Source organism: Rhinolophus sinicus, chromosome 5 (genome assembly GCF_057876585.1).
Source record: "Rhinolophus sinicus isolate RSI-liver-muscle chromosome 5, RSI-T2T, whole genome shotgun sequence".
Taxonomy (NCBI): Eukaryota; Metazoa; Chordata; class Mammalia; order Chiroptera; family Rhinolophidae; genus Rhinolophus; species Rhinolophus sinicus.
The window spans coordinates 70,960,131-70,979,794 of record NC_142505.1 but is presented as its reverse complement, the minus strand read 5'-3'; the positions used below and the strand labels follow the sequence as shown (position 1 = coordinate 70,979,794).

The 19,664-nt window shown below is 41.0% G+C and overlaps 2 protein-coding genes across 2 annotated transcripts in view; one reads left to right on the top strand and one right to left on the bottom strand.

The window, feature by feature from the left end:
- Positions 1–19,664, bottom strand: part of LOC141567351 (butyrophilin-like protein 9) — a 390,425-nt gene that overhangs the window by 172,305 nt on the left and 198,456 nt on the right. The window lies entirely within an intron of this gene.
- Positions 286–18,980, top strand: LOC109441859 (butyrophilin-like protein 3). The gene is made up of 8 exons (XM_088798842.1): positions 286–343; positions 3,371–3,718; positions 13,844–14,119; positions 15,605–15,718; positions 16,473–16,493; positions 17,028–17,054; positions 17,343–17,369; positions 17,995–18,980. The coding sequence occupies exons 1-8, from the start codon at positions 286–288 to the stop codon at positions 18,636–18,638; spliced, it is 1,515 nt and encodes a 504-aa protein (XP_088654968.1). The 3' UTR covers positions 18,639–18,980.

The window sequence follows — 19,664 nt, the reverse complement described above, 5'->3', positions numbered from 1 at the left end:
ACCCCCTTCTCTACCATTGCTTCCTTGGTCTGAGATGGATGTTTATGGCCGGCCAATAAATGCAGTGATTCAAAGGGCAGAGTCCCATCTCCCCTAACACACAGGGCCATGTCTGTGTCAGGTAACTCTAAGAAGAATGTGCAGCTTGCCATCAGCTCAAGTTCTGCCTCTTCATGGCTCCTCACCCCAGAAGCTGGGCTGACCCCTCTTCTCTCTAATTAGTCCATCCTCCTGTCCCTGCTGTCGTCTGTTTCCATAGCGTGAGATCGGCCTGCAGATACATCCATGGTCCTTGGGGCCCTCGTGCTCACTTTGCTTCTCAGTCTCCTGGGGCTGGGCTCAGGTAAGCCTCCGGGCAGGACTCTGTCTGCCTCTCTTCTTGTTGGTTAACGCTTTGAGATCTTTAGCTACATGATCCCAGAACAAGGTGGGGCATCTTTCTTGTTTGCATTTCCCCGACTTCTGCCCCAGGCTGACACCTATCAATGATGCCAGGAGCTGTGGAGGCAGGGGGCAACAGGAAGGTCTTGTGCACTGTGAAAAGTGTGATAATAGCCGAGATATAATGACAAAGCGTGCTGAAAAGGGACCCGGTGGTGGGGAGGGGACACACCAAGGATACAAAGGAGAATAAATTAAATGTTTGCTCCAGGTGGGCTGTGGAGGTTAGGCAGGGGTCTCTAGGAGAGCATCAGGTTCTGACATGGGTGCCGGGGTTGAAGGGATTAGGACGTTTGGAGGAAAGATAATGGTCCAGCTGTGGACATGCTGAGTGGGAAACACCTGTGGTATGTGACCTGAGGGTGGGGGAAGGTGTCCTGATCTTCAAATGAAGACTAAGTTGTAACCTGGCATAGTCTGAGAAGAAGCCCACTCTTCTTTCTTCTTCTAGTTATGCTCAACACAAAGGCTGGTGTGTAGGATGTTGAGTAACTGAATAAAGTACAGAGAGGAAGCTGGAGGCTGGAGTAGACCCCTGTCTCTGGACAGGGTGTGTCCTCCTGTACAAGGTCCAGTCTGCACAGGTTCATTCTGCCACAAATCACCTATGTCTGTTGTGTAATCATGGAAAAGAAGAGAGAAATAAGGGCAATAAATCACGCTCTATGTTTCCACAGAAAACCCGTATGTCTTGTTCACAGGACATCCTGTCACGGAAGTTCATTCTCATCCATTTTCTGATGAGTTTCTTTGACTGCTCTGCTTCCTGGAGAGGCAGCAGGTGTCGTGGAAATGACCTCAGAGGCAGAAAGACTTTATTTTAAACCCTCATTTCCTCTGCTTATGAACTTTGTGGCTCATGACTCCCCCAGGTGTCCGTGTGCTCCTAGTGACAGGAGATGACATCACACCCAGATCAGGCTGCTGTGGAGATCACATGAGCTCATGTACATAGAGCGGAGCACAGCGTTTCATTAGCTCAGGGCCTGTGTCAGCGACAGGCAGTTTTTCCTCACCGGTCCTCGGAGGGAACAGGAGCAAAGGGTGGAAGGAGCTGCTATGGGCAAGGAAAATGACGGCAGCAGTAAGTGCTGGCCAGAGGAACAGACTTCCCAGGAAAAGGTTCCCTCAGCTCGAGAGGCCCCCACAGCCCTGAAGGCACAACAGCAGCAGCCAAACTGACCTAGGCTGAGCCCCCAAAGCAGACCAGGCACAAGGGTCTGAGTGCACGTGGGCTGGGGAGGAGGTGATTCAGGAAACAAAAGTAGAGAGTGGAGAGAGTGAAAGCAGAAGGGAGGGAAACCAAAAGAGGGTGTTCAAATGAGCTGGTAACTGACATGGAAACACCTTCTGAGGGGCCACACAGATGGCAACCCTGAATCATCCCAACATCTACTGCCTCCTGCCCCCCACTGGGAACATGTACCCCCACCACTGTTCAATTCTCAGCACTTCTGGGCTGCCCTGCACCAGACTGAGCAGGTTCCAAAGGGCAGAGAAAGCCCTCAGCAGGGAGCAGGGCCAGGCTCCTGGGTGGGGCTGACACAGGGCAGGGACATGCCCAGCCCAGTGCAAGAGGACTCAGGGTGGGGTGGGGGGTGGGGCCACTCAGCGTCTGCTAGACCGGGTCAGTGGCTGAACAGAGATCCTGTTGCAGTCACATTTTATATCATAAGACTCGCCTTCAAAATGCATCAGTGAAATAGTTCTCAGAAAGATCTATAAAACACATTTAATGCAAGATTAAATGGGTACTAAAATAAGACTATCACTTACTGAAAATAAGTGATCGCTTTGTGAGTTTCCACATGCTTGAAAAGGAAATTTACACTGTGATCCCCTTTTCTCTGGTGATATACACACCCCACCACACCCGTGTATGCTCATATCAGAAATGCATGCATGTGAATTAATCAAGATATGCTCCGATTCAGAGAGGTGTATTCAAGAAGATAAAGGGCGTGAGCCTCCATAGTTTGTGATTTCTGTGAAGAAGAAATCTTATCATTACACATGATTAGTGTGATTTTACAGCAGGAAAATTACTGATGTGATCATTAGCAAATGAGCAAGTAGCAGAGAAAAAGGTGCTCATCATACATAATGGAACCGCTCTTTGTGGAGCCCATGCTCCCAGAAAATAGAAACAAACTAAAGATAACACCCACTGATAAAGCTGAATGAAGCCCCATACACCCCAACATTACAAAGTGGACAAAAGAAATTGTTACACAAGTATGCAAGCACACTCCATGGAAATGATAGTCAGCATGAATTCACCAGAGAGCAAATCTATAAAGTAAAAACTGCAAAATCTTTCTCACAGTGTCATATATTCCTCTCAGAATTTGGCAGAACAAGTAGATAAAAAAATAAGGAAGCACAAATAAAGGTTTAACCTATTGATAAAAACTTTTTTTTACCGTACTCATGAAACTTTTACAAGACGTAACCATGTGCTTGAGAAGACACACTGCCCCAAACTGGAGATTTTATTAGTAAAACTCTCCACTTGGAAAATGAGTCCTCTTTAGTTTTTGGCAAGAAGATGAAAAGGGGCTGTTATGAGCGTGTGGTGATGCAGACGGGCAGAGGCGAGAGAATGTGGGTTTAGATTCTCTTCCAGTCAGAGGGTCAGTATTTGGAAAGTGCTCTCATGCCCCTGATTAACTTAGTTACTCTCTCTGATACATTGTGTTCTCATCTTGGAAATGGGAATATCAATAACACACACCTGTCGGGATGTCTGTGATACAGAATGAAGCAAGGGATGTGGAAGTGCTCTGTCAAGTGTAAGGGATGTGCAGATGCTGGTCACTGGTTTGGAAAGGAGATAAGATGGATGTCACACCCCTGGGCACACGCCAGCCATGAGTGGGACACACTGACAGGGTCTTTGTTCAGTTATCTCTTGTGCTTCCTTCCACAGGCCAGTGGCAGGTGATGGGACCAGCCAAGCCCGTCCAGGTCGTGGTCGGGGAGGATGCAGTGTTCTCGTGCTTCCTCTCTCCTAAGACAAGTGCGGAGGCCATGGAAGTGCGGTTCTTCAGAGATCAGTTTCATGCTGTGGTGCATCTCTACAGAGAAGGGACAGACCAGCGCTATATGCAGATGCCAGACTATCGATGGAGAACTGAGCTGCTGAAGGACTCCATAGGGGAGGGGTATGTCTTACTGAGGCTGAAGAAGGTCACTCTCTCAGACACTGGTCTCTACGGATGCTGGTTCAGATCCCAGAATAATGACCAAGAGGCCATGTGGGAGCTGCAGGTGTCAGGTCTGTTGCTTATTTCAGGAAACTTATAACTTAGTTCTCTGGTAGAACCATCTGGGACTTTTTGAACTATTTGTTGAATATATCTTTAAAATGTCTTAGGTCATTTAATTAGGAGATTAGTTCTTATCCTGTTTATTTATTCTGCCTCATGTGTATAGTTCTACGTTATTTTATGTGTATGTTTATGGAAGCAGCATGACATCAGCATCAAGGAGTAGACCTAGCCCATGACCGCTGAGATCTCGCTCTGCTCCCTCTTTGTAGTCACCTTGGCCCTCCTTACCCACCGCCTCCCCTGACTCTCCTCCTTACTCCATTATTACAACCCTCCTTACTCCCCAAGCCCTGGCAACCATTTATATCTTCTCCATTTCCATAATTTTGTCATTTCCACAATACTACATAAATACAGTTATATAGTGTGTGGCCTTTGAGATTGGCTTTTCACTTAACATCAGGCCTGTATCAATAGTTTGTTCCCTTTTATTGCTGAGCAGTATTCCATGGTATGGATGTACCTGGATTGTTTAGCCTTTCACCCATTGAAGGACATGGGGTTGTTTCTAGTTTTTGCTTTTACAGATAAGGCTCTAATTTAGAACATTTATGTATAGGTCTTTGTATAGGTAAAAGTTTTTATTTGTCTAGGGTAAATGCTCAGGAGTGCCATTGCTTGGTTGTATGGTAAGAGTATGCTGAGGGTTTTTTGTTTGTTTGCCTTTATTTTTTGAGCAGTTTTCAGTTTGCTAAAAAATTGACCTATTTATTCCTTCCCGCTAAACCTCTGGCACCCAGTGATCTTCTTACTGTCTCCATAGTTTTGCCTTTTCCACAATTGTCATATACTTGTAATCAACAGTATATAGCCTTTCCAGATTGGCTTCTTTACTTCCCAATACACACTTTGTAAAATTAATGTTATTACATTTATTGCAGTGACTTTGGTTAATGAGATTATATAAGTAAAGAGTTCTAAAATACACCATTTGTACACTGCATTGTGAGATCAGCACCTAAAGTTAAGTCTTTTTTTGTTACCATATATTTGATCCCCTTTACCTCTTCTTCCTCCCCTCACCCTTTCCCTTCTGAGAACCACCATACTGTTGTCTGTGTTATGAGCTTTTTGGTGGTTTACTTTGTTTGTCCATTTGTTACTTCATGTTTTGCATTCCACATAAGAATGAACTCATATGGGTTTTGTCTATTTACATCTGTCTCATTTTGCTTAGCATGATGTTCTCAAGATAAGTCCATGGTATTGCAAATGTCAGTATTTCATTTTTCAAACTATATATCAGATAAGGAAGTAATGTCTACAATATATAAAAAAAAATCTCATACAACTCAACACCGCAAAACAAACAATCCAATTTAAATGGGCAGAAGACCTGAACAGACACTTCTCTCAAAAGGATATATAAACAGCAAGGTAGCATTCTATATATATACACGTGTGCAGCACATCTTTATCCAGTCCTCCCTGAAGGACACTTAGGTTGTTTCCATGTCTTGGCCACCACCATTAATGCTACAATACACATTGGGGTACATATTTCTTTACGAACAAATGTTTTCAAGTTTTTTCTGGGTAGATACCCAGAAAAGGGATCACTGGGCCAAATGCTGTTTTCCCAATGGCTGTACCAATTTATGAATACATCACCACCAGCAGTGTATGGGTGTTCCATTTTCTCCACAATCTCTCCAACACTTTTTATTACATCTCTTGTTGATAATAGCCATTTTCATGGGTTTGAGATGGTATCTCACTGTGGTTTTGATTTGCATTTCCCTCATAGCTCATGAAGTTGAGCATCTTTTCATGTATCTGTTGGCCATTTGTATGTCTTCTTGAGAGATGTGTCTGTTCAGGTCTTCTGCCCATTTGTGAAATTGAATTGTTTGTTTTCTGGTGTTGAGTTGCATGAATTATTTATATATGCTGGATATTACTCCTTTATCTGATATACGAGGCAGACAATTACATTTACAAACTCATCCTAGAAAAGTGCGACATACCTCATTGCTGAATATAACTATGGTCACCTTCGAAATACACCCCTTAGGAAGCTATGTACCAACACCAGCACCTAGTCCACCTGTCAAAGCAATTATGGAAATCTTTTTTTCTGGAATGGCTATCAGATCTGTCATCGTATACGCTTGATGTCCTGAACATCATCAAAATGTCTTCCTTTCAATATTTTCTTCATCTTTGGGTAAAGAAAGAAGTCATTGGGGACCAGATCTGGTGAGTAGGGAGGGTTTTCCAATACAGTTATTTGTTTACGAGCTAACAACTTCCTCACAGACAGTGTGGTGTGAGCTGGTGCATTGTCATGATGCAAGAGCCATGAATAGTTGTCCAAAAGTTCAGGTCATTTTCGTCTAACTTTTTCATGCCACCTTTTCAGCACTTCCAAATTGTAAACTTGGTTAACTCTTTGTCCCGTTGGTACAAATTCATAATGAACATTTCCTCTGATATCAAAAAAGTTAGCAACACCGTTTTGACTTTTTTTTAATTACAGGTTATTGGGATGGCAATTGTTAGCATAGTTACATAGATTTCAGTTGTACAATTCTGTAATACATTATCTATATCTCACATTGTGTGTTCACCACCCAGAGTCAGTTTCGTTTGGACTCTTGATTTGGACTGACAGAATATTTTTGGTTGTGGAGAATTGGCTAACTTCCTTTGTGCGCTTTGCCGCTTTGTTTCAGCGTCATATTGGTATGGCCCTGTTTCGTCACCAGTGATAACACGGCCCCAAAGATCAACTTGCCTCTCCAAAAGGTCTTGGCAAACTTCAACTCTCCTTTGCTTTTTGTTCATCGGTGAGCTCCTTCGGGATCATTTTTACACACACCTTTCTTATGCCAAGATTTTCAGTTAAGATTTTCCTAACTGTTTCTCTATCAATGTTCCCTTGGTCTGGTGTGCTTCTCACAGTCACCTGACGATTTTGACGCATAATTTGAGGAACTTTTGCAATGTTTTTGTCAGTTCTGCTCCTTACTGGCCGCCCTGACCTCTTTTCATCAGTGACCCTTTCTCTCCCCTCAGAAAAACGTTTAATCCATTTGTACACTGCCGTTTTCTTCATGGCATTATCCCCATGAACTTGGACGAATCATGTCCCTGATTTCACTTCCACTCTTTCCAAGTTTAACAAGAGATTTAATGTTTATTCGTTGCTCTAATTCAAGCTCAGACATTCTCGTGAGGGCACACAAAAACACACAACAACAATAATTAACACCACTCAGAAAGGCACCGCCACATGTCGACACAAACACAGCTGTGAGACACTGACACAGCATCGTTATGAAACCTTACTGAACTGTCTGTACAGAGCTGCCAAGGTACATAAGTGCACGGTGGTAAGTTCACTAACTTAATTGTCAGACCTTGTATAGTTTGAAAATATTTTCTCACATTCTATATGTTGCCTTTTCATTTTGTTGATGGTTTATTTTGCTATGCAGAAGATTTTAGTTTGATGGGATCCCACTTCTTGATTTTTGTTTTGGTTCCTGGAACTTTGGGTGTCAATCAAAAAATCATTGCCGAGGAGCTTCTTACCTATGCTTTCTTCTAGGAGTTTTATTCTGTCAGGTGTTACATTTAAGTCTTTAATCCATTTTGAGTTCATTTTTGTGAATGATAACATAGGGGTCCAATTTCACTTTTGTACATGTGATTGTACAGTTTTCCCAACATCATTTGTTAAAGAGATTATCCTTTCTCCATTGAATATTCTTAGCTCCCCTGTCAAATATCAATTGACTCTATATGTGGAGGGTTATTTCTAGGCTCTTGATTCTGTTCCACTGGTCCAGGTGTCTATTTTTATGCTAGTACCATACTATTTCAATTACTAAAGCTTTGCAGTATAGTTTGAAATCCAGAACTATGGTTACTCTGGGCTTGTTCTTACTCAGGATTGCTTTGACTATTCAGGGTCTTTTGGGTTTCACACAAATTTTAGGATTTTTTTTTCTATTTCTGTAAAAATATCACCAGAATTTTGATAGGGGTTGCATCGAGTCTATAGATGGCTTTGGGTAGTATGGACACTTTACCAATATTAATTCTTCTATTCATAAATGCAGAATCTTTCCATTTGTTTGTATTTTCAATTTCTTTCATCAAAAGGGTGTAGTTTTCATTGTAGACATCTGTCACGTCGTGGGTTAAATGTATTCCTAAGGATTTTGTTGTTTTTGGTGCTACTATTAATGAGATAGTTTTCTTTGTTACTTTTTCAGATATTCAGTTGTTAATGTATGGAAACTCAACTGATTTCTCTATGTTGCAATTATGTCACGAGCTTTACTGCATTTCTTGTGTAAAAATTAATAAACAGAAACCTCATTTAAAATGTAATCAGAGGGGTAGAAGGGGGAACTTTTAGGCGAGAAGTCAATGCACATGACTGGCCCCAACAGAAAGAGATGTACCTTGCAACTCTGACAGGAAGTGTTACTCCTTTACTATCTCAGCAGGTGGAAGAAAAGAGTCCTCCTTGCCCAGTAACAGCTGGGCCAATGGGAGACTGACATAACTCAGCCAATGAAAAGTCGCTATACTTCAAACTTTCAGTTTCCTCCAATGGACTCTTCATTTACAATTGCTCTTCGCAAGTCCATAACGGAACATTCATCCCCTTTGCTTCTCTGTACTTGTGTTTAGTTTGCCATGTCCCAAACTGCAATTCTTTGTTGTGCCCAAATGAACCACTGTGCTGGAGAAACATCTGGCTGGTTTGTGAAGGTCAACAGTTGATTAGGGTTCTTTGTTTTGTTTTGTTTTCTGTCTAGTCTCTAGGATTGTCTATACATAACATCACATCATCTGCACATAGCAATTTTACCTCTTCTGTTTCTATTTGGATATCTTTTACTTCTTTGTCTTACCTAATTGCTCTAGCTAGAACTTTCAGTACAGTAAGTTTTCACTTAATTTCATCGATAGGTTCTTGGAAACTGTGACTTTAAATGAAACGACAGACAACAAAACCAACTTTACCATAGGGTAACTGATATAAACAAGAGTGAAGTTCCTATGACATATTTCTGCTCACAAAAACATCACTGAACTTCTAAATAAAGACCCAAAACACTTCTAATATTAAACACTGAAATAAATGTGAGCTACACACACATTTAAGACAGACTAACATGAACCAATAAGATAATTATTTTCAAACCTGATTAATCCGGTTCAGGGTCACAGGAGGCTGGAACCTCTTCCAACAGCTCAGGGTGTAAGGTGGGAACCAACACTGGACAGGACGCCATTCCATCGCTGGGCACACTCACACACTCACAGTGGAGAATGTGCAAACTCCATACAGTCAGTGGTCCCAGCTGGGAATCATTACTTTTTTCTTATCATCAACATTATAACAAAATGATGTTGAATGAAGTGACATTATTTAAGGACTGCTATACTATATTGAATAAGATGGTAAGAGTGGGTGCCCTTTTCTTCGTCCTGATCTTAGAGCAAAGACTTTCAATGTTTCACCATTAACTAAAATGTTAGCTGTGTTTGTCATATGTAGCCTTTATTATATTGAAATATGTTCCTTTTATGACCAATTGCTGAGGATTTTTATTTTAAGAGGTTGCTGTATTTTGTCAAATGCCTTTTCTGTATCTATTGAGATAGTAATATGATTTTTATCTTTCATTCTATTAATAAGTGTATCACATTTATTATTTCAAACTGAACCACTCTTACATCCCAGGAACAAATCCCACTTGGACCTGAGGAAGGATCCTTTTCATATGCTGTTAAATTCATTTTGATTTTTTTTGTTCTCTATTTCATTTATCTGTACTCTGATTTTTGTTACTTTCTTCTTTCTGCTAACTGTAGGCCTAGTTTGCTCTCCTTTTTCTAGTTCCTTGAGGTGTAAAAAGTTAGTTTGTTTATCCTAGATCGTTCTATTTTATTAACATATGCATTTCTCACTGTAGACTGCTTCAGAACTGCTTTTGCAGCATTTAACAGATTTGGCTATGTAGTGTTTCCGTTTTGAATTTTTTTAAATTTTCCTTTTGGTTTCTTCTTTGACCCTGTTGTTCAACAGTGTATTAATTTCCACATGCATATTTGTAGATTTTCTAGGTTTCCTCCAGTTGTTGACTTCTAGTTTCATACCATTGTAGTTGAAATAAATGTTTGGTATGATTTCAGTCTTCTTAAATTTGCTAAGACTCATTTTACTGCCTATTATACGATATATCCTGAAGAATGTTCTATGTGCGCTTGAGAAGAGCGCATATTCAGCTGATGTTGGATAGAATGTTCTCTAAATGTCTGTTAGGTTAGTTTTATTTAATGTGTAGTTCAAATTTAATGTTTCTCTGTTGATTTTCTGTCTGAATGATCTACCCATTGCTGAAGCGGATTATTGGAGTCCCTCCAATAATCTGTTATTGCATTGTCTATTTCTCCCTTCAGATCTGATAATATTTGCTTAATATATGTAGGTGCTTTAATATTGGGTGTGTCTTTATGATTGTTGTATCTTTTTAATGAATTGACCCCTTTATCATTATGTTACTGTTTTGGCTTAAAGTCTATTTTGTCTGATACATATAATTATAACTATCCCTGCTTTCTTTTGGTCTCCACTTACGTGGAATATCTTTTTCTATTCCTTCAATTTGCACCTATGTGTGTTCTTAAAGCAGAAGTGAGTCTGTTGTATGCAGCATATAGTTGGGTCTTGTTTGTCTTACCCATCCAGCTATTCTGTGCCTTTTGATTGTTTTGATGTGTACTTTTGTATGTTTTGATGTAGGTGATTAGCATCTTTTTATTTCACCTTGAACTCTTCAGCATTTCTTGTAAAGCAGGTTTAGTGGTGATGAATTCAGTCCATTTACATGTAGAGTACTTATTGATATGGCACCAGTGCCATCTTATTTCTTTTCAGCTGTTTTGTAGTTTCATTGTTCTTTTTTTCCTCTCTTGCTGCTTGTCTTTGACAATTGGAGATTTTCCATGGTAGTATGCTATGATTTCTTTCTTTTTATATTTTGAGAATCTTCTAGGTTTTTGCTTTGTGGTTATCATGAGATTTCCCTAACACATCTCATAGATAAAATAGTCCATCTGAAGCTGATAGCAGCTTAATTTCAATCACCTGCAAAAGCTCCACACTTTTACACAACCTTTTGGATTTTTCCCCTTCATTTCCCCCCTTTAAAATTGTTGAATTACAGTTAACATTCAATATATTTTATATTAATTTCAGGTATACAGCATAGTGGTTAGACATTTGTATAATTTAAGAAATGATTCCCCACACTAGTTTAGTACTCACCTGGCCCTATACATAGTTATTACCATATTTAATTCCCATACTTTACTTTATGTCGCTATGACTATTTTGTAACTACCAACTGTACTTCTTAATCCCTTCACCTTTTTTACCCTTTCCTGCAACCCTCTCCCGTCTATCAACCCCATTAAATCTAGTATCCATTCTACACCATACCTACTTATTACAATATTACTGACTATATTCCTTATGCTGTACCCTGCGTCCCATGACTGCTTTGTAATAACCAACTTGTACTTCTTAATCCCCAGCTAGACTTCAGATGATTGTCAATGATAGTTTTTCTGTAGTTTAGTTGTAATTTTGATGTGGTCATGAGAAGAGGGAAGCATGGCATTTATCTGCTCCATCATCTTGACTGGAAATCCCTTCCTTTGTATTTTTGATGTTACAATTTACCTCTTTTTCTATTGTTTATTCGTTAGCAAATTGTAGTAATTGTAGTTATTTTTAATACTTCCTTCCTTTACCCTTTATATTATCGTTAAGTGGTTATTAACACACCAGCTTGTTGCAGAATTAACGTTTTGTAAAACTGAATGTATATTTACCTTTAACAGTGTGCTTCATATTTTTGTATGTTTTCATGCTGATTAGCATCTTTTTATTTCAGCTTGCATTCTTTTCAGCATTTCTTGTACAGCAGGAACAGTGGTGATGAATTCCCTCAGATTTGTTTGTCTTGGAAAATATTCATACTATGTATAATTTCACTTATGTCAAATTTGTTAATGTTTGTTCATAGGCCAAGATATGGCCTATGTTGGTGATGTTTCATTGGCACTTGAATGTCTTTTACTGTTGTTAGGAAGAGTATTCTATATATGTAGTTTAGGTCCGGTTGGTCGATTGTTTTCAGAAATTCTTTCTCTTTTTTGATTTTTCTGATGAATAATTCTATCAGTTGCTGAGAGTGGGGTGTTGAAATTTTGAACTACAATGGAAAATTTGTTGTCATTTTTAAAAAAATGTTCTGATGCTAGATGCATACAAATTTAGGATTGTGATGTTGTCTTGGTGCATTCATCTTTACTTCTGAGACTCTGATGGCACAAATGTTTGCTATTTGTGAAGTTCCCAAAGGTCTCCCTGGGGGGAAGGAGAGGGTATGCCTTTTAAAAAAAAACTTTTATTTCTGTTGTTTGAATTTGGTAAATTCTATTGATCTATCCCCATGTTCGCTGATTCTATATTCTGTCACTTACATTCTAGTATTGAGCCCATTAGGTAAGTGTTTTTATTTGTTATTATATATTTTTCAGTTACATAGCTTCCATTTCTTTCTTTTTAAAAATAAATTCTATGTTGGGTGAGGTATTCTATTTTTCATTTATTTCAAGAGAAATTGTAATCATTTGTTGAAGCAGTTTTTATGATAGCTATTGAAAAGATTGTGTAATAATTCCAATCTAATTATCTCAGTGTTGGAATGAGTCAATTATCATTTAAGATAACAATTTTCTGTTTCTTTGTATGATGGGGAACCTTTAATTGAAACTTGGACATTTTGGCTGTTATGTTATGAGACCCTGAATCCTATTAGAAGCTTCCATTTCAGTAGACAATCACCTTGTTTAACTTTATCACTCAGGTCCCTGGTCTACTGTTGTCAGTTGAGCTTCCATGTCCGCTTTCTGCACCATGGTATCTACCTGACCTTCTGTCTGGCATGCTTCTCCCTCTTTCTGACTTGTCCACCTAGAAACTCCCATTTATCTGACAAAGGGTGTACAAATGTCAGCTCCTGGAAGGTGTGACCTCCCATGACAGTTAATCACTATCTCCTTGAACTTCTTCCTTAACCATACTTCCATATTTGCTCTTTTCACAATGAAATGTAAAAAGTTTTCCCCATCTTTATTCAGTGAGTTCTGAGAGTCTGGTTCCTGGTGAAAATCCTACTGATTTTTTTTTTTTAAATCCATAGGCAATTACAAAGCCTTTACTTGACAGGCCTCAAAAAAAAAGCTACCCGCCTCACAGTAGCCTTGCTGCACAGCCAATGCCTTCAGTACCTTGAGGAGCAGTAGTCAACCACTCTCATGCCCCTGCCTGCTCATGCTCTTACACGTATTTGCATTCCTAGCCCAGGTGCCTTCATTCCCAGGTCTCTGTCTGAGGCCTGGGGCAGAGTCTTCTTCAGGTGCCACTGTCAAGGCCTCCTCATCAGGAAGAGGAGGGGGAAACATTGAAGGCATCGTTCCCCACTCTGACTCAGGACCCTGTAACTTTCCACAACTAGCCTTTCGCCTTGCCTTCCTCCCAACTTCCCAGTCCATGAAACTTGAAGTCTTTTGTTCAGCACACTCTCAATAGTGACATAACCCCTTCCTCTGCACAGATACTCTTGACCTTAGACTAGCATGCCAATTCATGGGGTAAATAGAGGAGGGAGGAGTCATCATGTGAATGTATTAGGACACTAAATGATGAAAGGCTTCACTGTTATTTGATTTGGGCTCATTGTTGCTTTAAATAGCTGATCTAACAGCTGGCAGTTTGGGTCTCTCTTCCCTAGCTCAGCTCCTGAAAAGTTCCACATGCAGGTATATAGCAGTTGTTAAATGCATGTTAACTGAACAAAGACCATTGGAAGGGCTTACAGAAGTGTTATTAGTGTGTATGTGTCTCTGAGAGAAAATGAGGGAGAGAGGGAGTCTGCGATGTATTATTTCCACGAGCTTCATGAACCTGGCTCAGAACTTCTGTGGCCTTGGAACATGATTTTGCTTTTATCCCTTTCCTCCCTTCTCCCCAGCGTTGGGCTCAGCACCTCTGGTTTCTATCATGGGATATGTTGATGGAGGCATCCAGCTACTATGCAAGTCCTCAGGCTGGTTTCCCCAGCCCACAGTGAAGTGGAAAGGCCCACAAGGACATGATTTGTCTTCAGACTCCAAGGTGAATGTAGACAGACAGGGCCTGTTTGATGTGGAGACTTCCCTTATAGTCCAAGAAAATGCTGGGAGCGTATCATGTTCTATCCAGTACCCTGACCAGAGCCGAGAGGTGGAATCCAGGATATGGATAAGAGGTGAGTGGGTGGGGAGGGACAGTGGGAGAGGGATGCAGATTTGCATAGCCTAGAAAGAGAATAGAAGTCTCTATCCCAGGGTTGTTATGCAATACTGTCCAGTATTAATGATCAGTTTTGAAAGTCATAAGTCTATGAAATATAAAGGTAATAGCATAAAATTTTATTAGGTGGAAACAATTGTTTTCAAGTGCAGTGGAGTAGAACGAATATTTCCATCATCTTCATGGTGCAAACATCCAAAATCAACACATACAAAACTGAAAAAGCTCACTAGAGGAATGAGAAAAAAAAGTTTGCTCATTTGAAAAAAAAAATACTTCTAAATAAATACTAAAGCATTACTCTGTGAAACGGAATATAATAAAAGTGGATAATCTCAGTAAGGAATTTAAAATAATAGGATGATTAATGTAAACAAAATGCATCAGTAATCACAATCAATATAAAAAGGAGTTATTTTGCCAGTTAAAATACCAGACTGGATTTTTTAAAAATCTCAAAGGTTGCAATTCTTAGAGAAAACTGTAATACATATGAGCTATTCGTTGAAACATTTTAAAAATAGAAAAAGCATAACAGACAAATGTTAACCAAAGAGTACCATTATAGATATATTAGTCAAGAAAAATATCTTGAGGGGAAAAAAAGCATTATTAGGACAGTTATTTCAGAAACACAAAAAGTTTATTCACTAAAAAAGTATAAAAAATATAAATATATATGCAACTTATAGTAGACCTCAACATATATAAAGCAAGTACCACTAGAAGTATGAGGATAAATAGAAATACTGCGAGTTCTGAAAATGATGAAATTAGTAGACAAAATTAGTAAGATTATTAAATATTTTACATAGAAATTAACAGTCCTGATCTAATAGATATTCTTAGAAGACTTCACTGACAAAAATCATTATTTTGAAGCACACATGGACTATTACAAGCTTCCACCAGGTACATGCACATAAATTTGGAATCGACTTGTCTAGTTCTAAGAAAATGCTATTGAAATTTTCAATAGTTATATTGAATATATAGATCAATTCTGGAATACAGACATGTTTAAAATATTGCTTCTTGTTACCTGTAAGACGTTACATCACTCTGCTTATTTTGATTGTTCTTAGCATCTTTTAGTCAAGTTTTATATACCTAAGAAAATGTTTGCAAACTCTTAAGAAGATGTATAAAATAGAAGTGACATCGCATGTTGCATCTGGTAAAGAAAAGTCCATTTAAATAAATGATGCCGGCACAGTGGTTATCTGTATAGAAGAAAATAAAATTGAACTTCTACTTCACTTTATATATAAAAATAAAATCCAGATGGAGCAAGAATTATGAAAAAGTACGTTTTAAACATGTGGAAGAAATTATAGAAAAATACCTTTTCAATCTTGGGACTGAGATGATCCCTTAAATGAGAATCAAACTGCTTTTACTGTTCAGTGGTCACTGAGAGGTCTGTGGAACTGTTTTGCAGAGGAGATTTTCCAGCCCGTAACCTGGCGCATGAGATCCATTTTACTGGGAATACTCCTCTCTGTCCTGTGCGTGGGTGTTATTCTTCTGATAATTTCCTTCCACAGATTGAAAGGTAAGTGGGAAAGAGAAGCAGGGGCCCATGGCTTACTCATGCATCCAGCAGGGCGGGGATCAGGGATGCTCCCACGCACCTCCCGAGTCTGTTATTTCAGCCCGTCTCCAGGGCTCCATCACCTGGGCCACAGCAACCACAGTCCTTGCCCCACTCCAGGCTGGCCAGAAATGGCTCCCTTGGGAAATGCCAGCCCCACCAGGCCCATCTTCCTCACAGAGGGCCCAGAATTAGGGGAACAATGATTTTCACTACCTGTAGGGCTGATGTAAATTTCTAACATCAACAAGACTCCAGTAAAACAGTTTCAATGTATTTTAAAAGGCTTCATAGCAGAAGAAATAGAAGTGAAGACAACAACATGAATTAATATTCAGTTTCAGTAACAGATTTCACCCCAAGAAGTAGTTTTTTTCCTCCTTGGAAATGATACTGACCCTTGAGAATTGCTGTGACCCCCCTTCACTCCAACTTCTCTTGCAAATCATCTTCCCTTCTCCCTGATAACCTCCATCTCCACGTCAACAGGACCCCACATGTCAGCCCCTCCCTTCAGCATGAATGTTCCTGATCTCTTCCTTTACCCCAGGTAGAGACAGTCATTAAAAGGGTGTGGGGATGGGAGCACAAAAGGAGAGTTCTAGAACAGCCCCCATCATTCTCCTGCAACTCATTTCCCTGAGCAATGAGCCAGGGATGTGTTTGTACCTTAGACACTGCTTGTCCACCACTAGATATTCTGTTTCTGTTTCAGGAAAATCCTGGGCAGAATTGGGTAAGTGACTTGTCATGTCTGAGCCTTCCCCACAGTTCTCCTGGGTCCCTCTTGTTCCACAGTTTGAGCCACATGGGGCCTGTTGGCTCTAGACTGGATGGAGGGGCATGGTCAGGCTAGTGAGGACAGCTGTTTCAACCCCCATCCATTCATTAACGAACTGACCCTCAGACAGTTCATGGAGTAGGATGGGCATTGGGATCCTGAAACCCCCTATAAGTCGTCTACACGTTTTGCCTATGGGTACATTCTGTGGGGAGAGGACACATAGATTTCATCAGCTCTCTAGGGTGTGGACCCAGAATGGAGAAGAGCCCTGGGGGGCATCTCCCTAAACCTCCTGCCTGGCTTGATGCTTAGAGACAAGCATTCCAGGCTTCTATCAGCCTACAATTTTCTCCTTTTTGTGTCATGGAAACACCAGGAAACTGGATAAGAGTGTTGTAGAGCTTTCCTCTCACATTCTCCCTGGGCCCCTGTTCTGTGATTTCAGCCTCTTCTGTTTTTTCTTTTTTCTTTTTTTTTGGTTTTCAGACTGGAGAAGGGAGCATGGAATGGCAGGTGAGAAAAGCTAATCCCTCCACTCCCATTATCTCTCCTTACCAGTCCCTACTTTATGAATCTTGAGAGCCAGAGGCCATGGGTCTCTGCAGAGACAAGCCTGTGATGGGGACCCAGAAACTGTCTGCAGATGCTGGGGGAGGTGCATTTGTAGAGAACCCATGGCCTTCAGCAGATCTCTGGTGGACCCATGACACCCACAAAGGTTAACCGCCCTGGTCTCCTGTCTCCCTGCCTCCTGCTCTCCATGTGAGCACTGACCCTCCTGCTCTGTCTGCTTGTTTTCAGAACTGAGAGAAGCCCAGGAACATGCAGGTACCTATGGGGAGATAGTGGGAGAGAGCCTTGGGTGGGCATGGGACAGGGAGCCAACCAGAGAGAGATGTGGGGAACAGTAACACTGAGACACACTGGCCTGCAGATTATAAAGCTGTGAGACCCACACCTTCCTTGGGGGACAGCTGCCCCAGACTCATTTCTTGGCCCAGGACTAGGAGGCGAGAGGATGGGGCTGGGTGATCCAGGGTAGAGGTCAGAGTCTAAGCTCCAGGGAACTGAGGTCACTTGTGACTGGCCCAAGGGGATGGACTGAGGGGAAGGAGGTAAAGTTGGGCAGGACTCAGAATGGAAGGGAGCTGGTTAGAGGGGACAATCGAGGTCTCACAAAGTCAAACAGTGACTTACATGGAGGTACAGTGGTAGGGCTGTGGTGATTTAAACAGCTCGGACCTCACATTTAGGCATATCCAGCATTAGTGAGGATCTGGGGCCCCATTGGAGTTTAGGGGGGGGTGGGAGGCTGTGTCTGATGGAGCTTCTGGCTCTGGGACCTACCTAGATCCCACCCCGAACCAGGCAGCACTGGGAGGGGGTGACCTCTGCATCCAGCCCAGGTCCCTCCTCAGTAACTTATGCTCTCTCTCCCTATATGACACCCCAGTGGAGGTGACTCTGGACCCAGAGACAGCTCACCCCCAGCTCTGCATTTCTGATCTGAAAACTGTGTGCTATAGGAACATTCAACAGACGGTGACCTACACGGACAAGAGATTTAAAACGAAATGTGTGGTGGCTTCTCAGGGATTCCAGGCAGGAAAACATTATTGGGAGGTGGATGTGGGACACAATGTAATGTGGTGTGTGGGAGTGTGCCGGGACGACGTGAACAGGAAGGTGAATTATCAGAAACTATGTCCCTCCAATGGGTACTGGGTGCTCAAATTGAAAACAGAATATCAGTATTTCACATATAACCCCGATAAAATCCACCACTCTCTGAGAACACCACCTACACGAGTGGGGGTCTTCCTAGACTACGAGGGCGGGACTATGTCCTTCTACAATGTAAATGATCAGTCCCTCATTGACACCCTGAGATATCAGTTTGAAGGGTTATTGAGGCCCTACATCAAGCATTATGTGAGCAGTGAGGAAACTGTGACTCCCATAGTGATCTTCCCAGTGTCCCCGGGATCAGAGAAAGAAGCACCTTCTGACACAGACAACCTGGAGTCCAACCCACAGGTGACCACACCCTTCCTGCCCAGAGGGAATCACACCTCACACTCTCCCTCAGGACACTGAGCTTCCTCTCAGGCCCCAGAGCCCTGCAGCAGACAGCAGCATGGCTTCCAGATGAGGCGGCTGGCCCATCCTTGTGGGGTCAGGGGTCATGGCTGCCCTGAGGCGAGGAGGGAAGAAGGCTGAAGGTGCATTTGGTTTGCACCAACTCTGCAGTCAAGGACCTTTGACAAGTAACAAGCTCTCGGGCTCCTCACCTGTAAAATAGGGACAGGAATTCCCACCTCAGGGTCAAGTGAAGACCAGACACAGTGAATGCGAATCATGCTGCCTCTTGTTGATGGCCTGGCATCACCAGACAATGTGTTCCTTATATTAAACTTTTCTAACATGATCTCTGCTTATTTATTCCATATTAATTCATTTTACTCTATGCCAAATCACCCATGAAATAGTTATTCACCTTTCTGTGCCAAACCCAAAGAATTGATGAGGAGACAGGATTTCCCCATTCATTCTATAATGCCAACCTGATACCAAAACCAGACTAACATATTAAAATAATATAAAAGAAAACTACCAGTTCTTATCCTTCAAGAACATAGTTGCAAAAATTAAAATGAAATTTTAGCAAATTGAATTCAACATACTGAGAGTATAATACATTACTGCCAAATGTATCTATTCCAGTAATGAATGTTTTAATATTCAAACATCAAGCAGTGTAACTCACCACATTAACAAACTAAAACAGAAAACCATATGATCATTTCAATAGATAAAGCAAATGAACATTTGACATATTCAGCATCCATCACTAATAAATCCTTTAGGAAAGGAAGATATAGAGATGGCTAGTAAGCCCATGAAAAAATTCTCTACATCCTTAGACAGTAACAAAATGCAAATTAAAACCACAATCAGACTCTATCACCACCTATTAAAGTAAAATTAAAAAGAATGATCAGACCAAGTGTGGACAAGGCTGTGGAGGGACCGAAAGTCTCACGCACAGCTGGTGGGGGGTGGGGTGGGTGTAAAATGGTACAATCACTTCGGAAAACAATTTGGCAGTTTTTAAAAAATGTG